Source organism: Cariama cristata, unplaced genomic scaffold (assembly GCF_000690535.1).
Source record: "Cariama cristata isolate BGI_N322 unplaced genomic scaffold, ASM69053v1 scaffold28592, whole genome shotgun sequence".
NCBI classification, from domain to species: domain Eukaryota; kingdom Metazoa; phylum Chordata; class Aves; order Cariamiformes; family Cariamidae; genus Cariama; species Cariama cristata.
The window spans coordinates 1-12,822 of record NW_009605993.1 but is presented as its reverse complement, the minus strand read 5'-3'; the positions used below and the strand labels follow the sequence as shown (position 1 = coordinate 12,822).

Sequence of the window (12,822 nt, the reverse complement as noted above, 5' to 3'; positions counted from 1 at the left end):
AACATGAACCTTCCCATTAGTAATGTGGAAGAGGAGGAGCTGAACTGGATCCGACTTATAACCCCATGTCCTAGGCTAAGCCTGAGGACGTCCACCTCTTGTAGGAAGGAAACAAATAGTTATTGCCTGCGCAGGTAGCATCTTGCCCGTGTTCTTTTAAGTGGAAGGAAGATGCTAAGCAGGTGCTTGCTAAACCGAAGGCCATGAAAAATCATTTGGCTCTTCACTGTAACGTCAAACCTAATTCATAGGTTTTTCGCCCCCAAATCCCAAATTGCATGTCAATCTGACTTTGAAAGTTTACGCTTAACATGTCGGGGGGGTTCCCAAGTATCACTATCATCCGTTTCTTCCTCATCTTCCTGATCTTCCAGCATTTCATCTTCCTCCTCATTCTCATCAAACAGCTCTATTCCAAGTTCTAATCTTCTTTGCCTTTCTGCAAACCACTCTCTGACCTGCTCATATCCCATGTGAGATTTGGCTACCAGTTCATCAAGGTCTTGCTCATTAAGGAATTTGTGCTTCATATAGTAGTCCTTCAGGATTGCTGTTCCAGTTTTGAATTTTATGACAGACACACCTCTGTCCCAGCAATTTAATCTCTTGCTTCCCCGAGGCCTCCCCCGAGGCCTCCCTCTCCCCCTCCCTTTTGGTCTTCCTCTCCCTCTCTTCCTTGCAAAGCCTTGGCCATTCAGACTGTTTGCATTGGCGCTCTGGTAATAATAATACCATTTCAATCCACCATTTTTCCAGGCATAGCGAGTATCTCCAAACCAGCTCACAATTTCTGATCTTGGGAGCCCAGTTTCTTCTGCCAGCTTGTTGTATTCTTGTGGAGATGGCCACTGAGTACGGACAAAGGAACTTTTAAGCATGTGTAACTGCTCTGGTGATTTTTTGCCTATTTTGCTTGAAGTGGAACACCCTGATTTTGCTCCTGCTGCTCCATCTCCCATAGATGTTTCTCCAGCCTCTTCTTTTGAGCTGCCAGCATTGCTCTCTTTCAAGTCAGCTCCCTCTTCCTTCAAGACACTGGATTTCCTTCTTTCTGTAAACCAGGCATCAATCTCTCTCCTGGTCAGTTTAGTTTGGGCTCTTAACCTATTCATTTCTTCATCAGTAAGGACAGGGTTATTAAGAAAACTTGCTTGGAGGACTTGCAGCTGTTCAGCAGTCTTCTCTTTGAATTTCTGTGGGGTGAAATCAGGAAAAGCGCTCCATGATGACTTGCTCTGTGGAGTGACTCCCGTTGGGGACTCATTCATTTCATCGCTGGAATCAATAACAATGGTGGCACACGAATCACTATTGAGATGAATCCCATGATTATTCTTTGAGTTTCTCTGATTGTAGCGTGTATCGCTGAACCACTTTTTGATCTCTCCTTTAGTCAGGCCTGTTATTTTCATAAGTCTAACAATTTCTGAATCCTGAGGAAACTGATTTTTAAGGTAACTGACTTTCAATTCTGCCAGTTGTTCCTTAGTTTTTTTTGCTCGGATGCTAAAGGAGTCAGGATTCATCAGCGCAGACTCATTTTTGATAGGTGGAGGGGCTGGAACAGCAGCTACTTGTTTGGTTTCTGCAATAGGCTGTGCAGTGTGAATCTGACTCTTCTGTAACTGTGTTTGGTTTGGGACTCCTGCTACAGTCAAAGCTATTGGGGCTGTTACCGGTAACGTATTTGCACCTGCAACTTGAGTGAGAACAAGTCCTGGCTGACCAACTATTTGGCATGTCTGTAAAATTGAAGGTAAACCATTGCTAGTGGCGGAAATGTGTGCTGGAATAACGGTAATTGTTTGTGGCACAGTATGCACTGTGCCATTAAATTGTTTCCTCCTTGCTTCCTCCACTTCCTCCGGCGTCCAGCTCACACCGTGTTTCAGACGCTGTGCAGAAAACCATATTTTAATCTGTTCCTCTGTATACTTAGCTTGAGTGGAAAGAACAGTAATTTCCGACATGGTTGGATATGGGAATTTGTTGTAGGTGTTAAGCAAAAGAGGATTGTTATCCAAAGCAGTATTATACGCTGGAATGCTATTTACAGGTATTAGGACTTTGGGAATCAGGTTTGAGTTCTGTGGAGCTGTAACAGCTGTTATAACCTGTGCCACCCCAGGCTGAAGCACTGGTGCTGGAGTCACTACTGCAGTGGCCACATCTGCTGCACTGCTGACAACTGAATGGCTCGCTTTAGACTCAGAAACTGACGGCGGTGGATTTTCTACTACTTCTTCAGAGTTTGGCTCATTTTCAGTTCCCTTTTCTTCATCAGGAATGTCATCAACTGCATTGTGGAAAACAGCGATACGTTTAGTCTCGGTTTTGTTTTTCATCATTTTCATAATAGGAGTTTTGCTAATTGAGATCCCTGATGAGGGGACCTCAGAAGAGTCAGCCTGTTCCGTGTTTTCTTCTCTAACAAAACTCCCATCAAAAGTGAGATCGTTTACTGTTTGTTCAAAGATTGTCTGATTATTACGTTTCACCATGGTCAATTTAAAATTCTCCTCTCCAGGATGGTACTTCAAATTATGTTCTGAGAGCGCATCGTATCTTTTGGTAAGGAAATTGCATTCTACACAAACGTAGGATGAATTTAATACTACGTTGGGATGTTCTGAATCCACATGAAAAGTAAACATATTGAGATCTGGAGTTTGAAAAGTACAGTATTTACACTCGTAACCACCTTCTACTTTATTTGTATTTTTCTGATTGTCTGAATCCACACACTCATGAACATCCTCATCACTTGTGACGCTCTCTGCTGTAGGGTTATCTGCTGGCGCGAGTACAGGTGGTCCTTCCTCCAAGTCTGATACCATTTCTAGATCTGGATCCTGCTCATTGGCTAAGACCATGCATGGTGTTGTTGATTTTCGTTTACTTGCCATGCCTGTTACGTGAAAATGATACTGACTGGTCAGATACAGACTCAGCTTCAAGCTCTTCTTGACTAATAATAATGGCTTTCGGTACTTCAAGTCAGTTCTTGTAAAGTCTCAACATTTATCCCATTAGCAGCTTCTCTTTTGTAGTGCAACCAGATTAAAAATAGATAGTTGAGGATGAAATGTTGAGACACACTCTTTTAAAGTCCACATCCACCACCTGTAGCAAAGAAGAGATAGCGGAATTAGTTAAATTTAAAGACTAACTTCTATTCTGCTACATATTTTGGCTTAACGTAATTCAGTTATTTGGGGTTCAGTCTGCCACGCTTAATTCCCTGAAACCAGTAGACCGATTCCAAAGAGAGCTACTCGAAGTTAAGAAAGTTAAAGTTAAGTTAAGAAAGTTAAGTTAAGAAAGGCAAAATCCAATCCACTTATTACAGGCTGAAATTTGTTTTAGTTCATGTCAATGCACTGAAAGGCATAAAGCACAGGATGGTGTAAACCAGGTAGCTTTTTGACACTGTTTCCCTTTCTTTAGAAGCCTTTTTCTTGGCACAATGCTGAGGTCAGTTGTCCTACATAATTTTTGCAGTTTTGCCTTTGGACTGCTTTGCTTAAGCCATGACAACTTCTCTTGACTGCCCTGTGAGCTCAAGTCCTTCTTATCACAAACTCAACCCCAGCATGACATCTCCACTACTGACTCTGTCATGTCTTTCATGTCAGAGGTTGTGAAGGGTCCCAGAAAAGGCAGGCTTAGAGTGTTTTTCTATTGCATTATATACGCAAGCATGAGCCTGTGCAGGGCCTTTCTCTCAAGTCTGAAAACAGGCAAAACAATGCCTTTTTAAGGAACTTTGACAGACAAAAGATGACTATCCTTTCTTCCTAGCTCCCCAAATGTCATTCTCCAATTGAAGACCAATCCCAAACCAATAAAAGTTGATTGCTAGCACATGGCAATTAACTAAAATCTGTTTGCATGCCTCTGCATTAACAGGGACATGATTGATTGTATGAACTGCACTAGAGAGAAAAAGCATTAAAGGCTGATATAGCAAGCAGAAGCCAGACAAAATTATGTATTTTCTGTTTAGATTTATTCATCCATTTCTAAGAAAAACTAAAGTACCACTAAATAAATTTGAGGCCCATAGAAATTCAGAGACTAAATATCATCTTAAAGAGCATAGACTGGAGTGAATTTTATCCCACAGGGACCACAACCAGTCTGTTGGAAATAATGCGCAAACTTCTACAGAGGGTTATAAACTCTGTAACAGTTTTTTTCTTGAAATAAAATCAGATACTGACTTCTTGTACCAGAAATCCCATAGGTACATGAATTTTTAGGCAGTGGAACATCACCTACTTCCCAAACTGGGAGCATGCTCAAGTTCAAGGGGAATACTTAGTAGCTGTTTCAGAAGGTTTAGAAAGGGAATGGCATGTAACAGGTTAAAAATAGAAGGCCAGTGTTGTTTATGACAGTCTTAAAGGAAAAAGAACAGTGTAAAAGGAAGAAAGGCAGTTACAAGAAATGGGAAGGGGAAAAGAAATACTATTCTTCACTGTACGATAAGATGATACCTTCTTTTTCATTAGGGGAGCGCAGAGGCTGTGGATAGGAAGGAAGATAAATAATTCTTCGCCTCACATTTTTTCTTTAGGCAAGACAAAAGTGTTCACCCATAGCTGCTACCCAGTGCTGCTCCATAAGCTCTGTTTTTTGAAACTATGTGCCTCATCTCACTTTTTCATAAAAATCCTCCCCAAATGTTTTTAACAATCACTCTGTGCACTACTTCTGTGCTTACATCCAAAGTGCACAGCCTGACATGATAGGCTTTTTGTGCCAAGGATACAGTTACACGGCATTAAGGACACTGACAATGCTCAATAAATCGTGGGTAATCATCATTCCCAGATGACAATTATTTACTAGTACTGAAGTTGAAAGATACCCTTCTTCCACAAGTTAATGCTGGCAGTCTATAAAACTGCACAGAACTGTAAAAGATATTTATTTTACTGTATATACAAAGTATGTATTGCAGGCCATCTCATTTATCTTTGCAGTGAGAGAACCATGAAGCAAAGTTAAATGGATCCATTTGTCTCAGTGTCCTGAGGGATAAGAGGTAAAGCATTATTAACCATACTGCTTCTCTGGGAGGCTAGAGGGCTCTTGACAAAAGAAATACAACTGCCAAGACTCGATGTTGAACAATGCTCTTGGGGAAAAGCTGGGTGGTATTACCTAATCTTTCTGCGATCTTGAGTAAAATTTCAAAAATGCCAGAAATGCCCATTTTCAAAAGCTACTTAACAGCTAGTTTTGCTGACTGAGGTTGTAGTGTGAAAAGTGACTGCAGTACTCTGCAGTGCCTCATCCCTAGCGCAGCACGTAGAATCTATACGCAGGGCAGCCTGAGTGAGCGAGCGTAAGGGCTTGCTGAGGGTCCAGTTCTGGGATGGCACAGAGCACAAGTAAAAGCAACATCTGACCTGACCTGCAATGTTGAAGCATGCTCGAGATAAGGCTGGAGATAATAAATAAAATGGGAAACCGGTCCAACAAATCAGTAAGTGTTTTTCTCCAGTCCCCTCATTTACCCAACAGCATTCACAGTGCCTATAAGCCTACAAGTCCATGTGCAACTGCACCACTTGTAGCCTTTTAGCTAAGTCTCTGTATCACATCTCTCTTCTTTGTGGTTCAGTTTCGCTCATCGTGCACAGGCAGATTATCCTATCCCTCCATTGTTTACCAACAGAGCAACACACTTCTTTGATGCAAGCAGGTCTCAGAAGAAGAAAGCTGCACCTATGCTCTTCTGACTATGCTATATAAGATTTTTTTTTTAAAGGATGTTGTGGTTTCAAAATCTTGTATAATTCAGGGCTGTGAAGAGCTATGACAGCATAGACTAAAATCTCAACAAAGCAAGATGCTTGCAACTCCTCCCAGCTTTCTTTCCTCCATAGACTATACAAAAACCTCTCTTCCCTTCTCCTTGGTGCTAATGGGATTATTCCATCTGTAGCACTCTGCTTGACATGTTCTCTCAGTTTACCAGGGGATTATGAAAACTCACTCTCAAGTAGTTTATCAAACCAATTATGCATCACTCCTGTACTTCAGTTCCTCTAAAACACGTCTCCTGTAGTGCTCACAAGAATGCCATGTGGGACCTTCCCATGTATCTTGACTTCAGTAAGGTTTGCAACATCCCATTCCAGTAGGCCAATTACTCCAGCAAAAAATGAAATTACATTGGCTTGACATAGTCTGGTTTTGACAAATCCACTTTTTCAAGAACCTTGTTACAATTCTCTATGTTCTTACAGACTGATTTTTAGTAAATTCTGCCTATATCATCCTGGGAATGAAGATGCCATTAACTGATCTGCAATTCCCTACATGTTCTCCTCTATTAGTGCCTTCTCTCATTTAAGACTCGGTACTATGTTTGCCTGTCTCAAGTCCTCTGAGACCTCTCCCCATTCTCCATGAATTACTGAAGATCATCAGTAATGGTTCAGACAGTGTGCTGGCTTGTCCCTTACATATTTTAGGGTCAAATACATGACTTAATATTGTTTAAGATTTTCTGGTTTTATATGGACGGTATTTTTATTCCTCGCTGTTAATATTGACATTATATTGTGCAATTTGGTTTGTAATGAAATATTCCAGGGGTTCGCTTTATGTCAAAAGCAGTATTTTTCAATCAAAGTATCTGGAGAAAAACATTCAATTAGCTGCATTCTTAATCTCTCACTAAGACATTCATCACTGCAATCCCCTTCTGTAATTTTACCTCAGATTTTCATACAATTGACATTCCTAGCAAAACCAGCCCATGAAACAGACATTTTTCCAGAAACATAAAAAAGTAAGTTCAGGCATATTTTTTTGACGGTCTAGGATCTTATATTTTATCTTTGAACAGGAATTGCTCAGGACACTGCTCTTTGGAAACAGACCACAAACAGTTAATAATCCCAATTCATTAATAATTATATTAAGACAGATTTATTATCCAGAGTGGAATTCAACATTTAAAGTTGTCTCTATTGCAGATTTGGATAAAGATTTATATGAATATTTTTTCTAGATGCACGCAGAAACCTTCTGCCCCTTTGATTATAGTCTGAGAAGGAAAAAATCTGAAGGGTTGACAGCAGAAGACACATGTAAAAGGATCTGTTCCTAGCACAAATTTTTTACCCCCATCTTCCTTCCCTCCCCCAAACAGGAGTAGCTGACGCAGCAAGAAAATAAATGAGATTACAGAAAGCGTTCACTGTGTGTTCAGGTTGTAGCCTTTACGAAAAGGCATTTCTCCCTGCTTGCTGTATGCCACTTCCATCCAGTGTGCAGGAAAAGCATGCCAACAAAAAATCCAAACCCAAATAATGTCATTTTAAGAATACGCACAAACAGGGTGGCTCAGGAGAAGAAGCAGCAATAGAAACTGCTTCCAACTTTAAAAATCACCTACATTACAAATTGCCTATGATCTCTCTCAACATAGAAAACATTGTTTTGCCTTCTCCTTACAGCATCTGATTAACCCATGACAATATGCAACTGTTGATCCTTTGTTTAGCCTCCTCCTAACTATTACCATTTATACAGAGTAGATGTATCCATGTCAAAAACTATTCTGCACAGAGCTCGGTGTAGGCTAATCTGCTCTGATCTGTGCTGCCTCCCAGCGAGAAGGGTGAAGGACTTTATTTTATAGTGTCATTTTCTCTCAGTTGTTCATTATCTGCAAAGTTCACAGGGCATTACTACTTACAACTTCAAAATAAAACCAAATCTCTATCTAAACCCTGCAATATTCACATCTGATTCCTGTTCTAAAACCGAGATCTAGTTCTAATTCAACACAGGAGCAAAACCGTCAAGCTGATTTCAGCAGGACTTCACATGTGCTACAAAGATAAGGGCATGCTTAGGGTCCTCGCTGCATTACAATTTGTATCGAGGGATGCACGTACCAAAAGCTGCTGTACTGCCTGCCCACACGCAGCTTAAGGGTATGCCAAAGCCAGAGCTGTGCTGGAGCACTGGGAAGCCAACACGAAGCCCAGCGGAGGCTGAAAGGAGCCTGCCACAGGACATGAGACTAGACTTTCTTGGTTACCTCCTATCCCCACTGGTTTTAGCAGGTTCCATCAAAGTAAACATCAGAATTTCAGCCCAGAAGTGACCACTGAATGACCTAGATTATCTTTCTTCATTACAAAATATCCCTCGGGTACCTCGACAGTGAGCACAGTAACTTCTGCCACTGCTTTTGACACACAAAGCCATAACCAGTTTTTATGTCTGATCCTATAGAAGCTACTGATCAAACGTGATAAGTACTTAACAATCACAGGTGCACTGATGAAGAATTACCTTTAATATATATGGTGCATGTCTCTGCTCCTCAGTCACATACGCATGTATTTTCTATGTGATCCAGTCACCTTGACAGCTAAACCTCACATAGGCATATCTTTTTTTGACCTCTGAAGTGTTCAATTCAAATTGTAAGCACTCATTAACATCAGACATCTCTGCATGATTATTCTTGAAAGTGAGTATTAGACTTATGTAAAAGCTTATCATACCCAATAAAATGGTTGAAGAGTTAGGGATGCTTTTTTTGCATAGTTACAGCTCTGTTTTGTTTTTTGTTTGCTGTGCCATTACATAGAAAAAGGAAAGGAGGAAGAAATAAATTATTGACATGAAAAGATCTTTAAATGTGTTTTGGGTTGAATAAGCATTTAATTCAACCCCCAAAATGTTTCATATCAGCTTTTGAAAAAAACAGAACAGTAAAAAATGACTAATTTTAAAAATTGTTTATCAAAAAAGGTTTCTCCTTAAAACATCAAAAAAAAAGGTTTTATTCTCCTGGGATTTCCTTCTTTAAAATGATACAATCTGGCACAGACATGATTTCACAAAATGTTCCTTTCGATTTGAATCTGCGGTTTTTTTCCCAGATGAAAAATTTCTAGAGACCTTCATTTTCCCAGGCCCTAGTCTAGTGCTGGAAGTACAAGACTTTCATTTCCTGGAGTTCGCATCCACTGACACCTTTCAGCTTCTTCAGAGACCAAAGCAGTAGTCCTACAGATGGTCTCCTTTGCTGGATAGCCCGACTCATTCTCTAATCATCCCTCGTGCTATACAGGAACCCCCGCGCTTTTAAAGGTGACACAGCTCAGCACAGATTGTCTCCCTCTCCTCTCCCCCTCCTCCACTGACTACAACTAACCGTACGCGCCCTTGTCACACTGGAAACCAGATTTCAAATCGGCTGCTATGTGCTTTCATTAATATTTGCCTGTCACCATAGCAAAATGGTATCTTCTCAAAAGCAATTAACAGTACTGGGAGCACTGTACTCTTGACAAGCGGGCCTAGGTCTCAGGCCTTACCAGCTCCTGACACGTGCTAAACCAGTGGCATTTGCAGGAGCACAAGAAGCAGCAACAGCTTAAGGACTACACTGACGCATGCCAATACAATAGCCTAGATAGACAGAGGAGTAGACAGAGGAGAAGAATCCATTTAATACAGGTGGTTTAAAGCAGCCTGTACGTGTGCATGACAGGCATAAAGGCATGATCAAGAGCAGGTAACAAAACATCCTACAAATTCTACCCGGGATACAAAAAGGTAGTGATACATTATGACTCATAATTTTGCCTTTTTTTTTTTTTTTTTTTTTTTTAAAAAACAGCAGAATGCATTTCTCAGACCTCAGGGCTAGATCCTTGCCAAATTTCAAGTTCCTATGTCAAATCCCTGAGGTACAGAGCTGCTCAGAAAAAGAAACATAATATGGCTTTTACATTGAGATTGCCTCTCTTCCTCTCCTTGCTTCCCTCCTCACTCTGTTAATTTTGCTCTTGAACCAGCTGAATGTTCGCACAAAACTCAGTGAGCACAGAACAAAAACAGCCTCCAAACAGAAACAATGCGTGAGAAAATTTCACTTCAACAATCATAAGCTCAAAACAAGGATTTACAAGGGACTCATCAGGTGACACTACTACGCACTGCTACGTGCTCCACATGTACACGCAGACTTGCAGATACCAGGATACCAACCCATAATTTAAGTAACTTGTAAAGGAACCCAAAATACTTCAAACACTGGGTTTATACATTTATTTGATGAATGAGAAAAAATCGAGGACTTGGAGTGTCACTTGAAAAGCAAAAAAAATTACAGTTCTATTGCATGGACTTAGGTTAGTGCAGGTCAAGGTGAAGACTTCAAGGCACATTATCAAAGCTGCAACTACTCTTTAGAGCCTCCTCTACCACTTAGGCCACCATGGGCTTTTGCTTACACGTGCTTCCTCAGGACCTCTTCTGCGTGCCCTGGACCCACCTGCTTCCCACCCCATCCCCTCCTTAAAGCCTCTTCCAGCATCTTAGGTCTGCTACCACTTTGTGAGAAGGTCAAGGAGCATAGAGTGCATAAGAAGTCCTTTATATTCTTTGCCACGTGATTGGCTTCTCCGCTTCAGAAGTAAAAAAAATGTGACTTCAGAGCTGACATTTTAGAAAGTTTTGTTAATGTGCCTTCAGAATGCTTTGAGTGTCATATAACAGCTTTACAATTGTAAGCTGAATCACGTAAGTTAAGGACAGACAAAATCAAGAATTCATCTAGTCCCTACTGACAGACACCTCCATACTGGAGAGATGCAGAAAAATTTTGTGTCCACGCTTGCAAGCACAGCTGATACTACAGAAGTTCTTCAGGATGTTATCCTCTGACCTGATCCAACCGATGCTGGCCACGCAGCAACGCTTTCACAAGACAAACACAACACTTCAGTTACCCTCTCCATATTCAGGGTACTTGGTCACTGCCATTAAGTGCAAGCATTCCCGGTGCAGCACTAAATTACTGCCAGGATCCGAGTAAGACTGTCAAGTTAGCTCAGGTTTACCTGCCTCTCACTGCAACACCAACATACTCTTGGTCTGCTACAGATGAACATCACTTTCGCAGCATGGTGATGGTAGAGTAACAGCATCTCAGCACTGGTGAGGGATTGTAACCAGTTGTCTGGAGAGGTTGTGGAGATCTGTTGGGAACTTTTAAGGAATTTCCATACTTGGAAATTTTCAAAACTTTGTGAGACCCCAAACAACCCTATCTACTTTCACAGTTAACTTTGCTTTGAGCAGGAGGCTGGACTAGATGGTCTCCAGAAGTCCCTTCTACTCTAATTTTTCTCCCCAGGATTTTAGGATGTTTCAGCTTATAACTAACAGGAAGGAGAGTAACCCAAGCTGCCTGCATAAACACTCTCTGCAGGACTCAGCTATCTAGCAAAATACCACTGTGTAACAAGCTAACCTTTGTGAAAAGCAAAGCATTTTTATTTGCAACAGTGATCTGACTCCACCCTCCTGCTGAGTACTGTACTGTACTCCTTACGTGCTCCCGCTGATTTCTGTGGGAGATAACGTCTTATTCTGTGCGTGACAAAGACTGATCCCCCCTCTTCACCCCCCTGCCTTCATGCATTCACAGAGTGGATAAACATTGTTTACTGCCAATCAGCCCAGTGACTAAAAAGGTAAAAGACAGGAGACGATAGAGCCTTCCAAGTATAACACGCGGAATAAAAAGCTTGAATCTCAAAGTACGGTCACCCGCGGAAGTCAGAGAGATGACTGTGTGCTCAAGTTACCACGAAATAATGAAAGGTCTTAAAGAGTCAGCAGACCAGAACAAATATCTCAGCCCAAGGCACAGGGAGCAGGAGGTTTGCAGTTACCACGTTTAACATGTTCTACTTCACAAGCACTGCTGGAATTGGAGACCAGCAGTGCCCTGATGCTGTCCCACGCTGCTCCCATGAAGGCCTTCAATGCAGCAGCAAAGTAACCAAGCAAGAATCATCAAGTCTTTCACCAGACTGGTTCTCTGCTCCACTGTTACCCAAGCTGACACCCCAAAATTTGACTCCTCACCTCCGCGACCTACTTTCCACCAGACACGTGACCCCTCTCCTAACTGCTCAGAGCCCTGCTCAAGAGGATAACCCCCAGTTTGGGAGCCACTGGCTGAGGCAAGCCGGAGGCTGCACCTTTTCCCTGTTCTGCTGGAGCTGCCTGACGCGTGAGCAACTCTTTCAGGAGAAACATAAACCTTCGATGTTCAGTCCTGGCAGGGAAGTAAGAGAGAGGATTACCGAAAACAGACTACCCAGTTTCACTTTTTGCCTCTCACATAATAGTGTAATGGTGGAAAATTAGCACAACAGGATTTAAGCGGAAAGTATGTTGTTAATGGAAACACTATGCTTAAAATGAATAGCTGTGGGGCTGCTTTCTTCTTTTTTGCATTAAACACCTTCAAAAAAATCAGATTAATTCTGTTTTAAAATATGGAGGTAGTTTAAAGCTGCACAAATATCCTAGGGTCAAAATCATACTCTCACTGATTTAAATGAGAATAAGCAGTAGAATTTTATTTTAAAAATACTGTATGTGTTGATAAAAACACATTTAGGAAGCAACAGAAAAGCCTAAAAAGAACTACACAGCACAAAACAGGGCAGCATCAGATTTGAGGGGGGGAAAGAAGAATCAGTATTATGTTTAAACCTCCTATGAGAGTGGGAAAATCAAAATCAGTTTTAGTCAGAAACACTTTGTTCATTTCCACTAATGTTTCAAGAACACACTCCCTCATATGAGTAACACCTATCAAATTTAACATTAAACCAGTCATCCTCATTAAGAACACCAGTGAATGCCTGCAGTACTGTTCTAACTGTGAACAGGTAAGTTTTTATTAATGGGATAAAAGCACTGAGAAAAAAAAAATAGTATTAAACCGGACAGTTTTAGTTCCTATAATTTTTCTTT

At 41.2% G+C, this 12,822-nt stretch overlaps 1 protein-coding gene across 1 annotated transcript; it reads right to left on the bottom strand.

Annotated features, from left to right (window-relative positions):
• Positions 1 to 281: 281 nt before the first annotated feature.
• Positions 282 to 2,928, bottom strand: ZHX1 (zinc fingers and homeoboxes 1). Its single transcript, XM_009696203.1, has one exon. The coding sequence runs from the start codon at positions 2,904 to 2,906 to the stop codon at positions 282 to 284; it is 2,625 nt and encodes an 874-aa protein (XP_009694505.1). The 5' UTR covers positions 2,907 to 2,928.
• Between the last annotated feature and the right edge of the window lie 9,894 nt (positions 2,929 to 12,822).